This window comes from Macrobrachium nipponense, chromosome 34, assembly GCF_015104395.2.
Source record: "Macrobrachium nipponense isolate FS-2020 chromosome 34, ASM1510439v2, whole genome shotgun sequence".
Taxonomy (NCBI): Eukaryota; Metazoa; Arthropoda; class Malacostraca; order Decapoda; family Palaemonidae; genus Macrobrachium; species Macrobrachium nipponense.
Genome location: NC_061095.1, coordinates 25043343 through 25068589, shown reverse-complemented (window position 1 = coordinate 25068589; position 25247 = coordinate 25043343). Strand labels below are relative to the sequence as shown.

The following is a 25247-nucleotide window of genomic DNA, read 5'->3' as shown; positions in this document are numbered from 1 at the left end:
TCAAATTTAGGCGAGAAATATAAATAAGGTATCGCATGATCACGTAAATTCAAAGTATACATAATAGACAAATGAAGACTGAATATGCTAAGCAAGAAAAGGGCAGATGTGGTGCAGTCAAAATAATGCTAAAAATATAAAAAGATATATAAATAAACGGTAATTAAGCCTTGGGCGAATCTGAAAATGAGCTTTGAAGAAGAGAGCCAATGAAAACAAGCAAAAAATAAAAAGATGAATGGGTAAATAAACGGCAATTTGCCCTTGGATGATGACGAGTCTGCAGACGAGACCTGAAGAAGAAGAATAGGGCGTCTATCCCACGTACCTTGAAAAGAGCTAACTTGGCATCGGTCTCCTCCTTGCTGAGCGAAGTCCTGGAGCCGCGACTCGATGCGTTGGAGATGTCGCTGCGGGCGTCGGCGTCGATTCCCAGGGGCAGCGAGGAGTCCTCCCCGAAGACCTCGTCGTCCGCGGGGCCGCCGGTCACATCCCCGTCCACACTGTCCACGACGATGCTAAAGGAACCAGCACACAGGATTTCAGTGGACCGCGAGCGGACAGGACCCCTCGCTACAAGGGCAGCCGCCATATTGGTGGACTGGACACTCGGCGGGTCAGGGGGACTACACTCGTTAATTAAGGGGCACGATACCCACGGGAATGGTTGTTTGTTTGTTAAGGAAATTTTGAAGTTTGTAGGGGGGCCCTTTCTAAGCAAACAATGGTTGTGTCGGGGGTTGTGGGGGGGGGTCTGGGGGCTTGAGTGGGTTCTCTCTATCTCTTGTTGTGGGTTGTGTTTGAAAGGTAAAAACTAACGAACTGGCAAACTGTTGGTCAACACAGAGATCTTCAGTTATTCTGAGTCAGAACTCCGGTTCCTCTCCTCTCTGGTTCTTGAGTCTCTGTCGCAGTTAAAAGGAACAAAAGGCCTTGAAAATGGTTGTGTTTTGGGACAGTGACGACCCTCAAAAGAAAGTGTGGACAGAGAGCACTTCACAGACTACCGACCTGGAAGCTTTGACAACTGAATGAACTGATGACCAAATCACTATAAGAATGCTATCTCCCGGATGACGACTTGACAAGTTTCTATTGTTTATTTTGATTACGTTGGTTGATAAGACTGACAAAACCACGGAACTGTGTGTGTGTGGCACTCAGGAGGCACGTGTTTTGAATTTCATTCAGTTACTCTGCAGAGAATGTTTTGGTGGTGACAGATCAACAACAACAACAAAGTATATGTATATATATCATATATTCTTCTACCAGTCTTGATGTTGTTCGGTGGAAAATAAAAATTGTATATATATTTTTTTTTAAATTGGGGGGGGAAACAAGAGATGATGATAATAACAACGTTTTGTGTGAACAGACGAAAACAGACTTGAGAAGCGTTTCTCGGAGTTGGCGGAGCAGCGAGTGGAGCAGGTGGAGTGGTGGCTGTGAAGTGCGTGTTGTGTGTGTGCGTGTCTGTGCGAAGAGGAGTCGCTTACACCGGGAAGGTCTGGGAGAGACTGACACCCGGCCGCTCTCGCAACCTGCTCTTCGGAGGCCCGCCGCTCTCGTTGCCTGCTAATGCTGCTGCTGCTGCCTGCTAGCTAGACTCACACCACCGACTGTCAGTTGTTAGACGTACGCATTTTGCCCCTGGACGCTCCCTGCCTTCAATACCCAAAAACGAACGATTAGCCTATAATTAAATCGCTCTATTACCCCTCGATGCGAACGACCCCGGTGCAAGAGAAAAAGAGAAGGCGACAATGCGCATCTGGAAAACGAGCGAAATGATTTTTTTTTTTCGAGATCTGGCGCGTATTATCGTCGGAGAGTTGGTAAGGGCGCCTCGTGATGAGAGCTCCCTGCGCAGCATTGATAAGGTGGCCCGCGGGATGTGCGCACCACCCCAGCCGTTGTTGATAGTCGCTGCTGGTGTCGGTGGAGGCTTATGTGTTGCGCTTCTTGCAATTCGTAAGGAGCGTGGGCGATTCCGTTTTTCGCACGACGGATGTTATCCGTTCCCGTTGCAAGTCAATATGGGTTGGAGAAGGCGGGGAAGGGGGGTGTGGGTTTGGGGGTGGGGTGTGAGTTGGCATACATAAATGACATAAATTCATCAACGAATGTCAACAACCTGATAACTGTTATTGATGTAGTTCACGTCCTAAAATGTTGCATCTTACTGGATAATAATGTTATTCCGCGCATTATTTTTCTTATATTTATCCTCAGCCTCCAGTGAATCTAAAACTTCATCCACGAAAAGGCTGGAAACCCGATAAAATAACTTGTCCCAGAGTCGGCTTCGGTATGTGTCACGATTTGTACAGCCCGATTTTCTTATGCACTCGATTTAAATCTCTTCAACACCAGGAGACGATTAATTTTACTCTACGGTAGCTTTCTGTAACATTTCATGACTTTTGATTTTTCTACGAGACAGCGACCTCAATAATAATAATAATGATAATAATAATAATAATAACCCTCGCCTCTTCCTGACTGATAGAGTTACTGAAGGTCAGGGCGAACTTTAAACCAAGGCTGAGCTATACTACCTTTAAGGGGGTCATGCTCTTATGCCATAGGTTAAGCAGATTGCGAAATCTGTAGCTTTTTTTTTTTCTTTCTTTTATTCGCTACACATTTTTCTGTCGGGTTTTTAGTCATTCTATTCGGCAGGTTAATAATAATATAATAATAACTAAATAATAATAGAGAAACACATTCACTGTTATGAATGGGTACATATATTCAAAAGTCAATCTCTGTAGAGATGTATTTTAAATATATGTACCCATACATAACTGTGGATTTGTATATAATAATAATAATAATAATAATAATAATAATAATAATAATAATAATAATAATAATAATAATAATAATAATAATAATAATAATGACTAAAGTACTATGAAAATAACCATCCCGGAACGCAACAAAAAGCTACATATAAAAACTACAAACACTAAATAATAATAAACAATAATGAATAATAATAATAAAATAATAATAATAATAATAATCAATCATAATAATAAGAAATAATAATAATAAGAATAATAATACATGACATAAAAGTACGATAAAGATAACCTTCACGAAACGAAATGAACAGCTGCATAAAAAAAACTACAAAAGTTAAATGATAATAATAATAATAATAATAATAATAATAATAATAATAATAATAATAATAATAATAATAATAAGGGTTTGGATGGCAGTTCCATGCGCACGCACGTCCGTGAAGACCATTTTGTCCTGGATATTTGTGTATATCGAAATGCGATTACTCACAAATTTAATTCTAATGCGGACGTGATCGATCGCCGGTGTGCGTGTGGTTGGTTGTGCGTAATATTAAACAAAATATATATTAAAAAATTATATAATTTCAAATAAACAGTTTCACGACGTCGATATGAATACCGATTTATTTCTCAGCATGAGTTTTATTTTTGGATACTATTACCGTTGGAAATTGGTACGTATCGTGTCAAGTTCGTTGCTAATACAGTTTGAAAATGAGTTTCAAAATACTGTATTTAGATGATATTGCATGCGTGGTAGAATTGTGTGCAAGTGCAATTCGTTCTCTCTTATATTCAAGCTTTGGAATTCCTTGAATACCAACTGAACTCGATAAAAAAAATACGTTATCTGATACCAAATTCAAGATAAAATTCCCATATGAGAGAGAGAGAGAGAGAGAGAGAGAGAGAGAGAGAGAGAGAGAGAGAGAGAGAATTATAACAATAAATAAAAAATGAGTTAAAATTTCTCTCATCACCTTCATCCTTTTCAGAAGCAAAATAAATAATTGGGCAATAAATAATTTGGCAATAAAATTTAACCAGGCCACTTGGGACGGAAGGTCAGAGTAAAAAAAAAAAAAAAAAAAAAGGACTATTTATATCAGTTATCTATTTTATATAATATACATAAGTACTTTTACTACTCCTCTCACTACTGGTTAGCCCATGAAGGATTTAATCTTAAGCACACAGTTATGCTCAAGACTACAGTATTACAGAATCATCCTTATGTATGGACTGAGCGTTTATCTCCGGTTCATCCTCGTCGATCTAATGCGAATTCCCATCCACTGGATAAAGCTTTATAAAAATAGTAGATCAAAAAGGGTCTCCAAATTTCAAAGTATCGGCTGTGTATCATTTCAAGACGATTCGGTCACCTATTTATCATGAAACTATACAATTCCCTTATGAAAAAATACTCGATGTTAATTGCCACTCTCTCTCTCTCTCTCTCTCTCTCTCTCTAGTCCAGGGCAATGTAGTTTAGATCTGTTGCAATGAGAGTAAAGCAAATTTTTGCTATTCTCTCTCTCTCTCTCTCTCTCTCTCTCTCTCTCTCTCTCTCTCTCTCTCTCTCTCTCGTGCAGCGCAATGTAGTTTAGTTCTGTTGCAATGAGGGTAAAGCAAATTTTTGTCTTGGGTCAGAAATATTCACTTCACTGGTGAGCACTTGTGAATAATACACCAATACGAACATTGCAAAAGTGTAACATCCAATTTCCGTTCTGATAAAACACACCAAGGCAAGATTCGTATATCATATACTACCGATTTTGACAAAATATTCCCTTAAAAGTAAAATAGATGATAATCACTCATGCAAAATTGTGAACGCATCGTTTTCCTGAAATACTCAATTGTATTGCTTCTATATCGAACTCAGAATTACTAGAGTATTTTAAATCTTCCTTATAGTTTCACATGGAAATTCTTCCTGCCAGTCGTGCAACATAAATGCAGACATTAAAATTTCTGGATATATATATATATATATATATATATATATATATATATATATATATATATATATATATATATATATATATAATCACATTTATATCACTTGAGACGTATCCTGTTTTAACAGAAGAATTTATTTACACACACACACACACACACACATATATATATATATATATATATATATATATATATATATATATATATATATATATATATATATATATATATATATAATATATATATACCCATATACATTTACATACATACACACCCACACATAAAAATAACAACAGACCCAACCCCAAGTCCAGCGATCATTTCCTTATGACTTGATCTTTCTCCTCTTTCTCGAGACAACCTCCACCACCACCGCGACCCCCCCGCCCCCCACCACAAAAAAAAAAAAAAAAAAAAAAAAAAAAAAAAGGCAGCTACTGCTCTCCTCTCAACGCATCCAATCAGGATGAGCGCCATTCGGGGAAGTCGTCGACTTTGCTATATTTACGTCACAAACGAAAAAAGGAAGATTTTCTCCAGCGTGGAGATACGCATGTGCTCTTGATGGGAGTGAATGCGCTCAGATTATGTTGATGTGCAGGAGAGTTTAATGCGTATAACCATGCAGACAGACATACAGACAGGCAGAGTCAATCAGATAGACAGATAGACTGATGGACAAACGGGCAGACAAACAAACAGAATGATAAATACACAGAATAATAATGCAGCTAGACATGCAGACAGGCAGAGTCAATCAGATAGACTTATGGACAAACAGATAGAATGATCGATACACAGACAAACAGACAAACTGATAGACATACACGGACAGACTGATCGACAGGCAGACAGACAGAGAGACATAGCTAGATATACACAAACAGACAGAGATAAACCTGTTTTACTATAATACACTAGGAACTATATAATTTTAAAGATACATAGAATGAAACACGAAGACTGCATACTTTCTTAGCTACCTTCCATTAAACGAATATTCCTATTTGAACTAAAATAATGACTAATAGGAACTTCGCAAAACGATTAAAAGTGACAAAGAATTAAGAAATTCAATGTAAAAATATTCCAAACAAGTATGAACTGAGTCAGGACAAACAGGGCAGTACTTTGATTTTTTTTATTTATATAGAATTTTGGCATAATGCCAAGCACTGGGGCAACTAAGGCCATTCAGCGCTGAAACGAAAATTGAAAGGCGTAACAGGAGGAAAACCTCAAAGCAGTTGCACAATGAAACAATTGTTAGCAGAGGGTGGACAGTAAATGGAAGAGAGATAATACGAACGGAGGTACAGCAAAAGGAATGAAAGTAGTGGCAGCTAGGGGCCGAAGGGACGCCGCAAAGAACCTTCAAGTAATGCCTACATTGCACCGAATGAGGTGCACTGACGGCATTACCCCCCTACGGGGCAAACAGGGTAGTGTCACAGCGCAATCTTCCTGAAGACAACTTTGAAAGCTTCAGCAAAGGTCTAGTGTATCTCATATGAACATACTCACACACACACACACACACACACACACACAAATTACATGAAAGGAAGCAACTCGTTTTGGCTTGTCAGTTTTGTCTTAACTTAGACTGACGTAATTCTATTGCAACTGTGTCCTGTCGTTCTGATTTTTACTGACAAATAAGATTTTTCCTATGATAATGCAAGTCAGTGAGGCTGATAGCATCTCTCCATGACTTCTCAAGCTGTTTGCTGATCAGCATGAAGCTACGCTGCGTGTTTTATATATATATATTATAATAATTATAATATATATATATATATATATATATGATATATATTATAACAATATAATAATATATATATAATATATAATATATAATATATAATATATTATATATAATATATAATCATTGGTTAAACCTTCCCTCTTACCTCTGGCTTCTTTCCTGGACCTAATCATCTCCTTTTATTTTCCTTTCCGTCTCAGATTTTTCCTTGGATGCCCTTTCATTCTCCAATCACATCTGCTCATTAAATTCTCTATAATAGCTGAAAACATCTGTTTCGGCCAATTATTGGAAAAAACTGTGTTGTTCAGATAAAGCAATAAAGTCAAAATAATTCAGCTTATCCAGAGATGTAATATTTTCTGGTATATGATTTTATATGTATACACTCATGTATATAACGTGTATGTACATGTGTGTATATATACATACATACATACATACATACATAACATACATACACACACACCACACATATATATATATATATATAATATATATATATATATATATATATATATATATATAATATATATATATATATAACACGCACAAAACAAGCTACAAATGTAGTTTAATATTGTAATTTACTCTATCTTAATGAATATTACCAATAGAGCAAATTGGTAGCTTAATGTTTTTTCGTCGTATATAATATCGATATTATTATATATATAATATAATAAGATTATAATATAATAATATAATAATATATATATATAATATATATTATATATGATCATTAAATATTTATATTTATATATATTATATACACGAAAAACCTTAAGCTACATATGTTTTAAATATCCAATTTGCTCTATTGGTAATATTCATTAAGTAGAGTGAATTACATATTAAACTACATTTGTAGCTTGTTTTGTGCGTGTTATATATATATATATATATATATATATATATATATATATATATATATATGTGTGTGTGTGTGTGTGTGAGTGTGTGTGTGTGTGTGTGTATGTATGTAGTATGTATGTATGTATGTATGTATGTATGTATATATACACACATGTACATACACGTTATATACATGAGTGTATACATATAAAATCATATACCAGAAAATATTACATCTCTGGATAAGCTGAAATATTTTGACAAAATAGAAAGCCAGCCTGGACTTTATTGCTTTATCTGAACAACACAGTTTTTTCCAATAATTGGCCGAAACAGGAGATGTTTTCAGCGATTATAGAGAATTTAATGAGCAGATGTGATTGGAGAATGAAGGCATCCAAGGAAAAATCCTAGAGGAAGCAATAAGAGATTATTGGGTCCAGGAAGAAGCAGAGGTAAGAGGGAAGGTTTAACAATGTCGAGAGAGAAATGGCAAAAATGATGAAAGTTTTAATGATACTAGATATATCGATGGGATTATTATTTGGAACAGGTCCGAAGGTGCCATTGACTTGCGATTCAAGTTTCCAAAGAATATGGTGTAACAGAAGGTAATGGTAAATACAGAAAAAGGAGACTATAATAATAATAATAATAATAATAATAATAATAATAATAATAATAATAATAATAATAATAATAATAATAATAATAATAATAATGGACTCCTAACGAGGCATGATGCAACCCGGAACCCAACACTATAAAAATCACCCAGTCGTATAAGACGACTGTGATAAAATAATAATAATAATAATAATAATAATATTTAATAATATCCTTGTCCTAGAGAAAAACAATCAATTATTTCTGTTTGTCCACTGATAAACATGTTCGTGCTATTTCCAGATTCCCTCATATCCTTTGCAGAAGTAAATCAACGTCAATTATATAATTATCGAAAAGGAAAGGAAATAATGTAATGATTACTACAAACTAAGGTAATAATCTTTTAGGCTTCCTCCACGTGAATATATAAGAAATATAGGCTATCACCACGGAAGTTCAAAGAAGATAAGGTGGGGCAGGTCCAAAAAAAGTTTGGGCACTACTGTAACTTACTCTTATCAAATGCTAGTTAATTAAACCTTCACAAACAATATTTACGGGACTGACACAAGAATTTAGATTCAAATTCCAGCGCAACTATGAAAATGTGCTATAAAAAAGACGAAAAACTGACATTAAGACATGTAATACACGATTTGTATCGAATAAAATGCCAAGCTCTATTCCACGGCATTTTACCCCAAAAACCTGAATCTTGGAAATAAATCTTAGTTTGACGCATACCCTATTTCACTATGGCTGCGACTCTTGAACAATATACGTACATTAGGAAATCGAGTTATTTCTACTAAGCATTTTTGTTTTTCCCGTTTTGTTTTTAATGGGAACCTCTCAGTCTTTTTCTCTCGTTTTCAGCCAGTAATTCTACTTTAATGACGCTTGCTAAGTCATCTTTGCGCTATTTTTGTCGTTAATATCTCAGGAAACCTCCTCCGCAAGTGCTGAACAATTGTTTCCTTAGATCAAATATTAAAATATTCACATTATACAATAAGATTCACAATTTGCGGTTATACATAAGCCATACGTTTAAAGATGAAATATAATTCAATGAACAGTTCAGTAAAAAATAATATATTCTGCATTTTGAAATGTTCACCTTGGATCAGTAAGCTACAGATTATTAATATAAATGTACATGCTCAAAATCACGACCCTTTACTATATAATGGCAAGGCTTACTGTCATTTAAAAGCAAGAAAGTATTTAACAAAAATTGCCTTTGCTGGAGAGGTCACAATGACGAAATAATGCAAATTATTGACAGAAGTTAACCGTTTTCTTATATACATATTCTCTCTCTCTCTCTCTCTCTCTCTCTCTCTCTCTCTCTCTCTCTCTCTCTCATAAACACAGTTTGCAACCTCTTTCATATATATCACGAGCAGGTTGAAAACAAGTCAACGACCTTAAAGGGAGCTGTATTCTTCAGCCAATGGCGAATAATCGTTGTACGAAAGGCAGGTTAAGACTACCTGTAGGTCGTTAACTTGTATTCAACCTGTTTGTGATGTGTGTGGATTATGTTGCCAACACGTATTTATGACACGTTTCACTGAAGTGTGGCTTAACCCCTTACACACAAACACATCTGGTCCATGTCATAAGAATCTCTCTCTCTCTCTCTCTCTCTTCTCTCTCTCTCTCTCTGAAAATGAAATGCACTGTCTTTAGCTATAAATAGGATTAACAAGCGTAATCTGCAGCACAGATGAAAATATTTACCTAATGATTCTGATAACGAGCATCAAACCGATGTGAAAAGGGCGAGAGTCAAGAGATTGGGACGAAATTATGGCAACTTTTATACGACGAAATTATGGCTTTTTTTCTACGAAATTATGGCAACTTTTATCTGACGAAATTATGGCAACTTATTCGACGAAATTATGGCAACTTCTATTCGACGAAATTATGGCAACTTCTATTCGACGAAATTATGGCAACTGCTATTTGACGAAATTATGGCAACTTTTATTAGACGAAATCATGGCAACTTATTTGACGAAGTTATGGCAACTTTAATTTGACGAAATTATGGCAACTTTTGCTAGACGAAATTATGGCAACCTTTATGTGACGAAATTATGGTAACTTTTATTTGACGAAATTATGGCAATTTTTGACGAAATTGCGGCCTTTTTTATTTGAAGAAATTATGGCAAATTTTATTTGAAGAAATTATGGCAATTTTTATTTGACGAAATTATGGCAACTTTAATTTGACGAAATCATCATGGCCACTATTATTCGATGAAACTATGGCAAATTTGATTTGCCGAAATCATGGCAACTTATTTGAAGAAATCATGGCAACTTATTTGAAGAAATCATGGCAACTTATTTGAAGAAATCATGTCAACTTATTTGACGAAATCATGTCAACTTATTTGACGAAATCATGGCAACTTATTTGACAAAATCATGGCAACTTATTTGAAGAAATCATGGCAACTAATTTGAAGAAATCATTGCAACTTATTTGACGAAATCATGTTAAATTATTTGACGAAATCATGTCAACTTATTTGACGAAATCATGTCAACTTATTTGACGAAATCATGTCAACTTATTTCACGTAATCATGGCAACTTATTTGACGAAATCATGGCAACTTATTTGACAAAATCATGGCAACTTATTAGAAGAAATCATGGCAACTTATTTGACAAAATCATGGCAACTTATTAGAAGAAATCATGGCAACTTATTAGAAGAAATCATGGCAACTTATTTGACGAAATCATGGCAACTTATTTGACAAAATCATGGCAACTTATTAGAAGAAATCATGGCAACTTATTAGAAAGAAATATGGCAACTATTTGACGAAATCATGGAAACTATTTGACAAAATCATGGAACAACTAGTTTGACGAAATATGTCAACTTATTTGAAAACAAAAGTCATGGAAACTTATTAGAAAAAATCATGGCAATTTTTGACGAATCATGTTAAACATATTTGGACGAAATTAGTCAACTTATTTGACGTAATCATGGCAACTTATTTGACGAAATCATGGCAACTTATTTGACGAAATCACGTCAACTTATTTCACGTAATCATGGCAACTTATTTGACGAAATCATGGCAACTTATTTGACGAAATCATGGCAACTTATTTGACGAAATCATGGCAACTTTTTTGACGAAATCATGGCAACTTATTGACGAAATCACGTAACTTATTTCACGTAATCATGGCAACTTATTTGACGAAATCATGGCAACTTATTTGAAGAAATCATGGCAACTTATTTGACGAAATCTTGTCAACTTATTTCACGTAATCATGGCAAATTATTTGAAGAAATCATGGCAACCTTATTTGAAAGAAATCATTGTTAAACTATTTACGAAAAAACATCCTGGCAACTTATTTGACGAAATTCATTCAACTTATTTCAAGAATCCTGGCAACTTATTTGACGAAATCATTGCAACTTATTTGACGAAATCATGGCAACTTATTTGACGAAATCATGGCAACTTATTTGACGAAAATCAATTGCAACTTTATTTTGACAAAATCATGCAACATATTTGACGAAATCATGGTCAACTTACATTTGACACTAACACATTTCACGTCACGTAATTTCACGAAATCAGGGCAACTTATTTGGACGAAATCACGTCAACTTATTTCACGTAATCATGGCAACTTATTTGACGAAATCATCGCAACTTTTATTGGGCGAAATCATCGCAACTTTTATTTGACGAAATTATGCAATTTTTTAAACGAAATTATGGCAACTTTTATTGGACGAAATCATGGCAACTTCCATTTACTAACGGCGGAATTCACGGAAACAACTACAAGCAAAAGCCAAATAAAGCACCACCAGCTATTTCGAGAACCTGATTCATTTGATAAGACACGAAGATGATAAAATTCCTCAGTTTACTGATAAAGTGAAGCTTATTGCTGGCACGTGTTGGGCCGCGCAGCTGTCAAAATAGAACGTTTACTGAATATGTCATCATGATATCTGAACATCAACATGAAATTCACTAATTCAAGGTATTTTAAGCTTCCCTACCCTTCTCTCTATCTCTCTCTCATATAATATATATAAATATATATTATATTATAATATATATATAATCATAATTATAATATATTATGTATTATTATCATATATAGGTCTATATAATATATATATATATATATATATATAGTTATTATTATAATTAATATATTATATATATATATATATATATATATATATATATATATATATACATGTACATATATACGTATATTTACGTGTATATATACATGTATATATACACATATGTATATATAGTACATGTATACTTTAATATAGATATTAATATATATATATAATATATATATATATAAGAATATATATATATATATATATATATATATATAGACACACACATATATATATACATACATACATCACACAAATAAAGAAATAAGAGCAAGCAGTACATAAATACATACAAACAAACACACAAGATCAGAATGAGCAGTAATCTCTGTACCCATTACCAATTTTATCATCATTCTTGATTTATGAGACCCGAACCAGCGCGCTGTCACGATTGAACAGCACGCAAGGCATTTCGCAGAAACAAAAAGATCAGATGATCGAGACGGCAGCCTTTGGCAACCCATGCAAGGCAACAGCGATCCCAGAGGCAGATTGCGCTGAAAATAGCAAGTTTAGCCGGTCACTGCTAAAAATACAGCACTAATGGGGGCTAGAAATAGCACGTGAAATTATTCCTACGTGACGCAATTTTGGCCGGAGCAGCGTCCATAGTCTCGCGGGCTATTTTCACGTTTCTTTTGCCCATTAAGGTACTGAGCACGGGTCAGCTCTTGCGTCCAGTTATCGAACCGATTGTCAGGCGCCGAAAAGATGTATGAGGACTTTGATTGAAGTTCGCGTTGCACACGCACACACACATACATAATATATATATATATATATATATATATATATATATATATATATATATATATATATATATATATAATATATATATATATATATATATATATATATATACATATACATACATACACATATATATAATATATATATATATATATATATATATAATATATATATAATATATATATATATATATATATATATATATATATATATATATATATATATATATATATATATATATATATATATATATACTATCTATATATATGTGTGTGTGTGATATCACTGTTTTCCTTGTTTCCTTTTTATCTGTCTATCTATCCATCCATCCATCTGCTTATATATATATACATATATATATATATATATATATATATATATATATATATATATATATATATATATAATATATAATTTGCAGATGGATAGGATGGATGGACAGACAGATAAAACAGGTAGCGAGAAAAACAGTGTTATCACATTTACCACCAAAAGGTTCGACTCAAATCTTTCCAATCGCTTTGCTATTAATATTAAAACCAACAACGCACAACTACAGGGTAACGAATGTCTTAAGATGAAAATAAGCGCAGCATATATCTGAATATTTCTTTTTCCCATAACAATATGGACAAGGGATCGCAGGTGCTTACCATCCCCCTCTTTCCAATTATCCTGTTTTCCATTGCAAATGGGCTCCTGAGGGGTTGTGGTGGGTGTGGGGGGGGATGGTGTGGAGTGGTTAAAACTTGTTTTCTGCAACGCACTGCTCACTGCAGACGGTCCTGACCGCTTTATCCAACGATTTTCTGTTGTTAAATGAGTGGCTTTCAGCTTCTTATCGCTTCCCTGCACTGAATTGTAATCTTGGGAAATTTACTGGTTAATAATAAAAATAACTGTAAGAACCAAGATGCTTTCCTAGTTGCAAATGTTGAATACTTCAAGCACAAGGGTCTCAATAGCCCAGTACAGAAGAAGGAATACAAGGTAAAGGGTAAACGATGCAAGGAAAATAAATAAGATAAAAACAAACGACGAAATAAGACTTATACGAGCCAGCTAAAGTGAAATTCTCAACCTCTGAAAACCCATAGCGCGTTTGTTGATGACAGGACCTATATATGTACATTGGGAACACGAAATGATAAGTATTTATAAGCATCGATTATCTTACGGTTCATTAATTTCCCGTCCAGGAAATCACTTCCCATTCAAAGACTGGTATACCAGATACTCCCATTAAAGTGGAGTGATTTATTTTCGATAGCTGGCCTTCTTTTTCTTTCTGCACCCCTCAGGCGTCGTTTCTGAAATCATGAAAATGTCTCCCAGATTCACATGGGGTTTGTGAAGATATTCCTCTCCTTATGCAGACATCAACGGGTTCTGTCAAGACATCCTGACCCTTTGTTCAAACACCTTTCTCCTTCTTCTGTTGCCCGACTTCTAAAAGATTCATAGAGGGGAAGAAGGACTAAGGGAGATAAGAGGAAAACAAAAAAAGCTTTTGTTACTCTCGAGGAACGAACTATTTCATTGCAGCCTATGGGATTAATTTCAATGCATTGACCCCGTCTTTGTTTTTGGCATTTCAGCAAACGCTTTTCATTTCAGCAGTGAGAAAATCTTTCCTTGTGTCCTCCAGTTTGTTCCTCTACGTCTTAACCTCCTTTCTTGCGTGCTATTATCGTCCAATCCGCCCTGCTTCTCATTTAATTTCATTCCCGCCCTAAAACCACAATATGTGAATCATGTCGGTGGATTATGAAATATTTACGTCTTCATATTTCACAAACAAAGGATTATAACTCTGATAAAACTCATTTCTTCGCTCCCACAAGAGAGGTATGGGAATGGAAGGATGTGGGGGCTGAGTTGGGGGGGGGGGGGTGAAGGGGGTCGATATTTACTCCTAGGGGCAATGTCTTTATTTAATTACGGTACGACAGACTGCAATTTGTGAGCTATTCAAATTGACAAGAGCGCTCTCGAGGACTGCGTTGTTTACCAATTTGTACGTAACGAAAATGAACACGTTTTTCTGATGGTGTTTTAGTTATTGGTCCGGTCAGATGCCGTGTGTATTGAAAGGCATTATTGAGACACGAACACAGAGCACGTTATTTTTTTGCTTTCTAATGCATTTTTTTGAGTTATGCGCCAATGTTTGGGGTTTAAGTAATACCTTAAGTTCATTAGGAGAGACTCAAGAGTGAGAAGTTGTTAAACTCACCGAAATTCATTGGGCGAATTAATACTTTACAATAACTCTTTTAAAAGTTCATTCTTGAAGACGACGGATTCCCTTGAAATGTGGCTGGTAATATGTCTCCGCCAGAATCACTTAATCTGATTTCTACTGCGACTACAGCGGTTTATCCAATACTTAAAATGTTGGTTTGAAAATCGCCGCCCACCCAACCCCCTCCCCACAAAAAAATAAAAAAATCTTTCTAAGCAGAGCAGCAGCAAGGTACACATCACTCCTAGGATGGGACATTTCTCGAAGTCATGTTTGCTATAGGCATTTTACTGAAATCTTTTGTCAATTGCTGACGGCTTGTTTTACAATAATCTCTTTTCTCACGCTTTCCCATATTCTTAACATTATTCTTCTTTAAACAACTGGGTCTATTACTTCCTTTGGTATGAAGTCTTCATTTGTAATCCTCCCCTGCCTCCCATCCCCTCTTCCGTTTCCTTTATTTTCATCTGAAATTGGGTGTGGCAAAAAAAAAAAAAAAAAAAAAAAGCTCGAAATATATAGTTTACATTCAGTGAAAATGATCTCAAGGCAAAAATCGTCAAATCTTCATCTCTATTCGCCAAAAGATAAAAAATTTGCTGGGGTCGCCAAATGAATGGTTTTGGCAAGTTCCAATCAAAGGCGCTTCACCAAGCGAAATATTTTGCCAACGTAAACAAACAAAAATCCAAACACTCACAAACTGCAGGGAACAAATATTTAATCCCACTCCATAAATTTACATAATTGGAAGTAAAAATATAAGTCGAGTTTTATGTATGAAAAACTTACCGACAGAATCTTTCTTTCTCATAAAGCACACACGCAGATCGAATTTTCATCAGAATAAATAGCAGCAGGTCCCTGTGCGAAGCTGTTGCCTGAATTCTGTATTTGTGGGCCTCCCTTCTTCCAGAAAGACAAACTTGACTAAATCGCGAATTCTTAGGACCTCCCATATTTCATTAAGAAAATCTGTTAACAAGATTCCATATTTACGAGAAATGGAAAAATCTGTTGACTGAATCCCAACTCTCGTAACCCATTTTCCTGCAGAAAAATCTGTTGACTGAATATGCCAATCTTGGGACCTTACATCTTTCATAAGGAAATTGACTGAATTCCCAATTCTGGAGACTTTACATTCCTTCATAAGTAAACTGAATTCCCAATTCTGGGAACCTTACATCTTTCATTAAGAAACAAATTGAATTCCAAATTCTGAGGACCTTACTTATCTCATAAGGAAACTGACTGAATTCCCAATTCTGAGGACTTTACATCTTTCATTAAGAAACAAACTGAATTCCCAACTCTGAGGACCTTATATCTTTCATAAGGAATCAGACTGAATTCCTAAGTCTGAGGACCTTACATCTTTCATTAAGAAACAAATTGAATTCCCAATTCTGACGACCTTATATCTTTCACAAGGAATCTGACTGAATTCCTAATTCTGGTGACCTTATATCTCTCATAAAGAAACTGACTTAATTCCCAATTCTGAGGACTTTATATCTTTCACAAGGAATCTGACTGAATTCCTAATTCTGGTGACCTTATATCTCTCATAAAGAAACTGACTTAATTCCCAATTCTGAGGACCTTATATCTTTCACAAGGAATCTGACTGAATTCCTAATTCTGGTGACCTTATATCTCTCATAAAGAAACTGACTGAATTCCCAATTCTGAGGACTTTATATCTTTCAGTTGACTATGCCGTTCTGATTTATGAACCCCTTAACTCTTCGCCAAGATTAATTTTACACCTTGTATGATTTTACCCCTCGTATATCAAAATATGTTTATATAAAGCATGACAGCAAATCAATTACGCTGTAATATCGCTTCTGCTATCTGATCCTACAACAAATATATTTCCGTCCATTGGTGAGGGCTGAGTGCCATTAGTAACCCCGACATATTTTATTACGTTTCCCCAAAAAGGAATTCTGAATATACGTTTTTTTTTTCTACAAGACAAACCACATATTACAATCCAGAGAGAGAGAGAGAGAGAGAGAGAGAGAGAGAGAGAGAGAGAGAGAGAGAGAGAGAAGAGATTCTACAGCACTCGAGTGACTATTTTCCTTCTCCAGACAAAAAAGCGGCCTTTTGTCTTTTTTCCCCTTCGGGGGAAATCAATTTCTTCCGACGGAAAAACAACAACGGTGTCTTCTCTTCCACCATCCAAGTGTCGCCATTATTCAAAGGTCTCTCTCTCTCTCTCTCTCTCTCTCTCTCTCTCTCTCTCTCTCTCTCACACAGGTGCTGCACCATTCCAGAACTGAGCTTTCGATGCAATACTTACAATGCTACGTGAATGTTTCTGTGTAAATATATATATATATATATATATATATATATAATATATATATATATATATATATAAAATTTACACAGAAACATTCACGTAGCATTGTAAGTATTGCATCGAAAGCTCAGTTCTGGAATGGTGCAGCACTTGTGTGTGTGTGTGTGTGTGATGAGAGAGAGAGAGAGAGAGAGAGAGAGAGAGACGAGAGAGAGAGAGAGAGAGATGAGAGAGAGGAGGAGAGGAGAGAGAGACCCTTTGAATAATGGCGACACTTGGATGGTGGAGGAGAAGACACCGTTGTTGTTTTTCCGTCGGAAGAAATTGATTTCCCCCGAAGGGGAAAATATATATATATATATATATATATATATATATATATATATATATATATATATATATATATATATATACTGATAGATAGATATAAATAGATAGATAGATAGATAGATAGATTATCTATTAAATAAACCATATATATATATATATATATATATATATATAGTATATATGCATATGTATATTCATTTTATATATATACATATTAAATAAAAATATATATACCTATTTATATGCATTTATTCATATATATGTATATATCTACATATATACATAAAGTCCTCTGGTTTAGATAATTATCAGTTACAATTGCCCTTGGGTGCCAGTTATATTTATAGCCTATTTTTTTGTGAACGAAAAAAAAATCATGCGTGTGTAAGTGATAAACTTCGTACCTATCGAAGTATTACAGACTTGCAAATAGGCTTATCATAGTGAGAACAGGTTGATATCGCTTCCAATCTGATCAGACAGGAGTATATATATGCATCGATATCAACTTTTACCTCTCTTGAAAGGCGAATGGTCACAAAAAAAAAATCATGCGTGTGTAAGTGATAAACTTCGTACCTATCGAAGTATTACAGACTTGCAAATCGGCTTATCATAGTGAAAACAGGTTGATATCGCTTCCAAGTAAAGAATCTGATCAGACAGGAGAATATATATATGCATCGGTATCAACTTTTACCTCTCTTGAAAGGCGAATGGTCACAGGATTTAAACCAATGACCCAAGCTCGAATCCTGACCACTGTACATGCACTTACTAAGTACAATTCCCCTTGGGTATTCGTTACCCTAATCAGTAACCAAAGACTGATGGTGAGTTTACATTAGATTATTATACCAGCAAATTGCTTTATATAACATTTTATGCAATCTGTAACACTGTAAATATATTTTTACCATTTTGTTTGTATAGAGAACTATATCCCTCAAGTCCTGGCTAACATTACATAGCCGAGTCATTAGTAACCATTAGTTTAGCGAGTGGCTTTGCCATGTAAATACGATATGAATGCTCGGTCTTTCGGACACGTGTGCTACTAATGACAGTTCCTTGACCCTGCTACTCGCTGGCGACATTTAAACCTTTTAAACCTCGCAAAATCAAGAACAAATAGTTTTCTAAAGCTTAGCTTTTACGGAAAGGACGTCACTCGATATTGCCATATTTTTGTTGTACCAATATTCGAAGTTCCTTCGTGAATTTCACAGCAGACAGACAAATTACATAAAGTTAATAGAACTCAATAATGGTCCAAAAAACAGAGAGACAAATTAATACGCAAACGTTACTTGTTTGTGTAGCCTACAGAAGCCAATTTATAATAAACATGTTTCCAACTGAAAATAAAAAAGAAGGCCAGGTGTGTTTGTGTGTGTGTGTGTTTGTGTATGACAATAAGAGAAAACCCTCAGAGGACGCGTAGCGGAGATACATCAACAAACTGAAAATCGAAGCGAATTCTATTTGCCAACTCGTCAGCGCCGGCAAGATAAAGATAAAAACACCCCCAAACAAACGCACCCACGCGCGCCAAAACAAAGGCACTACAAGGAGCGAATTCATTTCGACACAGCAAACCGAGAGTAAACTCGCCCGACCCTCTCTGTTCACGGGGCGCTAAATAACACACAAGAGACAATTCTCGGAACAAAACAATAGCCTCTGAAACAAACGCGCTCTTCTGCTCTCTCTCTCTCTCTCTATATATATATATGAAATTTTATTCGCCCTCGTCCAGCTGCTGGAAGTTATTAAAATGGCATCACTGAAACTGAATACTTTCGTGAATGTAGCTCTCTCTCTCTCTCTCTCTCTCCTCCAGAGCTCTTCATAGAGAATAACACCTAGAGCAAATAGCAGAATGACGGACAAACAGATATTCAAAAGGAACAAGACGGGCCCGTTTTAGTTGCTCTGACTGAAAAAACATCGACTGTTATCGAGCTAACATAAATTTAGAATTCATCTGCACTGCATACAAAGTAAACAAGAATATACAGCCGTTATTGACTGAAGAGCTTTGGGAGCAGATAACAGTTGCATAAATAGAATCACTTCTTGTCTGTTTCGTCTCTCATACATAAGAATTGAATGGGGCTTGTTTGCGTGTTCCCAACCTCCGCTGATTTTTAGACCTGTATAAAATTGATTCATGTTTACTTACAATAGCCTAAAATAATGATAGAATACGTAAAAATAAAAGAATACAATAAAATAAAATAAATAAGATAATTCTCATTTTTGTCTAATATAATCTGTGTATAGCAAAAAAAAAAAAAAAACCTTTGTCAAAATATAAGGAAAAGTGGAAAAAGTTTGATGTAAACCTTAAGCTTTTGAATTTAATCTTAACTGCAACATTTCTGTGGCCTCCTATATAGAGCAATGGAGATTACATGGCATTATAGGAAAACGTATCCTTGCCTCATTACCTTCTGTTTTTTTTATCAGAATTTTCCTTAACGAAAAAAGTTGAAAACTCACTACACCGTTTAAACTGAATCGTACATTACAGTGTCAGCATCGTTACTCTACAGACACCTTAAATTTATAAAGATTTTACAGCCATTGCTGATCTCTCTGCTCTTACCCAGAGTCTAAACTTATCTACCTAACGCAAATAATTGAATTATACCGCGTATCACCGACCCGTGTCATCAAATACCCTGACCATTCGCTTGGCTATCTCGCTGGCATTTCCTGGCGCTGCATCTCAAACGCTCACACTATCTGCGAGCGAGAATATAGACCTATGCAAGATAAGAAGCGAGCGTGAATATGCATGAATATACATGAACCTGAGAAGATACTAAAGTAGATTCACTTCAACCGTGCATTTGATGTCTAGGCCAGTCACTTACGACGCTCCTGATTGGCTGTTGATAAGCCAATGACAGGGCTGGAAACTCTCAGTCTCTCGAGAGAGTTCACATAGGAAGGATGTACGATCCACATCTTCTGAAAGACGTATACCTCAGGAGAGGTGGAACGTAGATCCTACCCATGTGAACTCTCGGGAGACACTGAGAGTTTCCAGCCCTGCCATTGGTTTATCAACAGCCAATCAGGAGCGTCGTAAGAGACTGGCCTAGACATCAAATGCACGGGTGATGTGAATCTACTATAGGACGACGGCCGGATGGAAATATATATATATATACTATATATATATATATATATATATATATATATATATATATATATATATATATATATATATATATACACGTAAGCCGCGTATACCGGAGTTGCCAGAAAGCACCAGCGTGGATATACATGTATGCGTGGTTATGCACATGCATGATGCCAGGGATATACCAGATGCGAGATGTCTTGAGGTTAATACGCTTATCGCCTAATAAGTGAAAGGTGCTGAAGGAGATATATTATTTTATGTTATATAACAATTTTATAGTTTTCACGGAAACTATGGTGAATGTCAGCCTTTGGAAATTACTGCAGGTGTTGTGTGAACATCAAAATTAAATTGAGAGAGAGAGAGAGAGAGAGAGAGAGAGAGAGAGAGAGAGAGAGAGAGAGATTTCTTGCTCGTAGACACGGTCTCCCTCTTTCCAATTATTCCAATTAACTGGCAATGTCGATAAACATTGTGATATCCCAATCCTCTTAGCCGAGATGGATTCACATTTCCCTAGAAATTAGCGAGCAAGGAGGTCATTCCATATGCATGGAAATAAAAAAAAAAAAATAAAAGGAAATTTCTTTTCATTGTCGAATATGCATACTTCTTACCAGTTCCTTCTAGGAAATGGTTTTATTTCTCGATAGTCAAATTAAAAAAATATATATTTTTTAAATTCATTTAAGTCTCCCTTTTGGAAAATTTGCATTTTCACGTGTGTCTTTGCAAAAAAAAAAAAAAATTATGAACGAATTCTTGATACGAAACGCAACTGCTCTCTTGAACCTTTTATTCTCCGCTATACTTAGCACTCTCCCAAGACCCCTAAATTTAGGCTGTCAGGGACCAGGACTCGGGTCCATTGCCATCATTTCCCTCCTCCCGGAGATGAGAGACATTTCAACGTTCATGTCCAGGTCTTTTCCTTCCGAATACGAAAACAAACGAATGACGCTCAAAGAAATTGAAAACAGAAATTGTAGGAATATGAATTATTTTTTCAAGGGAAACTACAGCTATTTAGTATCTGAGTTCTTATCATAATTTTAGAAGAAAATATTCTGAGAAAAAACCTGTAGAAATTTGAATCCTTTTCAAGGGAAACTTCAGGGACTCAATATCGGAATCCTTTTCATAATCACAAATAAAAAACTGAAAATTGAAACTATAGAAATATTATTATTTCTATGGAAGACTTCGGGAACTTAATATCTAAATTTTTTTCTTGATAAAATTTTTTTTCATAATCTAAAAAATAAATAAATAGATAAATAAATAAATAAACAATTAAATAAATAAAAAAACTGAAAACTGAGACCGTAGAAATATGAATTCATTTTAAAGAAGCCTTCAAAAAACAGAATACTCTATTCTAACGAAATGACGAGGAAATGGGGTTATTTTATTTCAGAGCAACTGGAACTAAACAAATACCCGACATACAGTGGCAAAGAGAATAACTGCTATCAGAGGAAGTGCAAGAATCTCTGCGATACAATGCAGTGTTCTATTCTTTTCTGGGTTAAACGTCAACAGACTTCGGAAAATAGACTCTGAATTTAGACTTCCCGTCATCAATCCGGCATCAGAACGATGATGGCATCTTGGTCGGAGCTTTGGGACGGTACGTAATGACCCAATGACTAGGACCTCATGTATCGTCATGTTTTAACTCTACGTATAAACCAGTTATACATTAATAAAAGAAACTGCTTTAGCTCAGCTCATGTCCTTTTTTCTTTAAGATAAAATAACACGAGAATGTTGGAACTGGAATATAGAATTTAGACCAACCAAAGGCCAAGCGCTGGGACTTACGAGGTCATTCAGCCCTGTACGGTAAATAGGTAAATCGGCAGCAAGGAGGTTTGAAAAGTGTAACAGAAGGAAAACCTCGCAGTAACACTATGAAACAATTGTTACAGAAGGTGGAAAGTCAGATGGAAGAAAGTGAATATGGACGGAGGTGGAGTAAAAGGAATGAAAAGAGGTTGCAGCCAAGGGCCGAAGGGACGCTGCAAAGAACAGCTAAGTAATACCTACCGTGCATCATGTGAGGTGCACTGACGGCACTACCAGCCTACGGGGAACATGAGAATGTGGAATTATTCGAGGTCACTCGGCTGAAACTGCCAAGAATATCGCTACATTAGCAACATTAGTTCAATATATAATATGACACTGAAAACACCGATTAATATCTTTTCTCTCCCATTAACCAAACAACTCGTTTATCGATTGGTTGAGAGATTGTCGTCATCACCTAGCCGTAAATAGAAAGTGACCCAGAAAATAGGTATTGACTGACTCTCTCTCTCTCTCTCTCTCTCTCTCCACCATGGGGGAGCGCTTATTGCAAATATATATATATGCCATATATATATATATATATATATATATATATATATATAGAAAATAAATCGGTTCGTAAATAGAATATAGCAAGCACTTAAGATCCCCTAAGGACGATATTGATATAAAGTCAATAAATGTCATGAATTACCAGCGTGACTCAAGAATAACTTAAATAGTATCATGATTTACCAGAGTGACTCATGAATAACTTATGACGATCATGAATTTTATGCGATATATGAACGAGTCACACCTGTCAATAATTTATGAGGAACAAGAATAAACTTATGAATACCTCATGATGGTCGTGGGTACCAATGGTCCTGATTAATTGATGGAGGTCATGAATAACTTGTGAGGACCAATCATAGCTAATGTGGATCATGAACATTTTCTTGGGATCATGGAAAACAAATGTATAAATGACTTCTAAGAATCCTGCATAATTTAGGAGAATCAACATGAACTTAAGAAAACCTTATCATAACAATCACGAATTATTATATACATAATCTATGATTATAAAAGTTACTTATAAGGAACATCAATAACTTATGAGACCAATGAATAAATTAGAGTGCATAAAGAAAAGCTCGTGGGAATAACACAGTGGAAATAAATGAGAGAAATGAATCTCTTGAAATTCTTTTTTATGACGAAGAACTGGAAATAGGATAAGGATCACGATTTGTTTCAGAACCAAGTTTCATGATTAATAATGCGTGATCAGGCCTTCAGCTTACTCGGGACGCATGCAATATTTTCCCCCTCATGTATAAGTTGTAAACATTAATTACTAACTTAATGTGCAGTGGTCTTTGTAATTCCTGTGGAAACAAAATACTTGCATAGAAATAGCCTCCAAATTCAGTCCACCAAATGAATTAAAACGTGCTAAAATCAACTGTCAAACAGAGCCTTGTTTCACCTACGAAAATTAAAATAAATACGATATATTTTATTAGAAATAATTTTTCTGTACTGTTTAACATGCACATTATTTATATTTTACATTTTCATTCTAATAAATAAATCGTAAGTATCCTATCCTTAAAAAATCATAAATGTCCTATCCTAAAATTCCCGTATCTTTAATTCAACGCGAAATACCTTTTAAGAGACCTTTTTAGGCTCTCCCACAAACCTCTCCTACTCCCACAACAACAACAAAGTAGTCCCCGAGTAAGCAAAAATTCATAAATATAGGGTAACCAAGATCCCACGAGGAACACAGTGATCCACCCAAAATGGATCACAATTTACCTTCGTGAATCATGAGTAACTAATAACAGCTATCAATAACTTATGAAATTGTCAATTTCAAACGTATAAATAACTATTTTGAGTGACTCATGAGGATCATGAATCATTTGTGAAGATCGTGCATAAGGACAATGAATATTTCTCACTAGAAAAATGTTCCACAACATTTTAGATGAGACTGTTGATAAAAAGAAAGTATAACAGAATAACATTATATGCTAAAGTAAAAACATGGGATGAGTTGTTGAAGTTTAGATTTCAACATATTTGCTTTTAAGAAAAAGTGCTCAATATATCTCTATATACTTGCCTATAATTTTTATATTATATTGCAAAAAAATACTTTTATCTTTTAGCAAGAACCTTTTTTTCATTGAGTTTTTACTCCGTTTTCCCAAATAATAATTACTGCATATTTTCCAACAATGGAAATAGTGTTCTCTTGTATCAAGCTTCAGATTGTTATCAAGATACAGTCAAAAGCGTCGGAAATAAAATGTGACGTAATTCAACCTACGCTCGTTTTACTATAAAAAAGAATCAGAACTTCAAAACCTGCCATTATTTTGTCTATGAATAACTGATGATA

General features: G+C 35.0%; 1 protein-coding gene and 1 long non-coding RNA gene across 3 annotated transcripts in view; one reads left to right on the top strand and one right to left on the bottom strand.

Annotated features, from left to right (window-relative positions):
- Nucleotides 1-25247, bottom strand: part of LOC135207981 (uncharacterized) — a 309193-nt gene that overhangs the window by 238036 nt on the left and 45910 nt on the right. Inside the window, exon 2 of one of the 2 annotated variants that reach the window (XM_064240056.1) lies at nucleotides 329-518. In XM_064240056.1, the coding sequence (XP_064096126.1) occupies nucleotides 329-518 (190 nt within the window). Of the gene's footprint in view, nucleotides 1-328; nucleotides 1590-25247 lie in introns of those variants that run through there. The other variant, XM_064240057.1, reaches the window with a different exon arrangement.
- Nucleotides 1-25247, top strand: part of LOC135207984 (uncharacterized) — a 399748-nt gene that overhangs the window by 371452 nt on the left and 3049 nt on the right. The gene's annotated exons all lie outside the window — the stretch shown is intronic.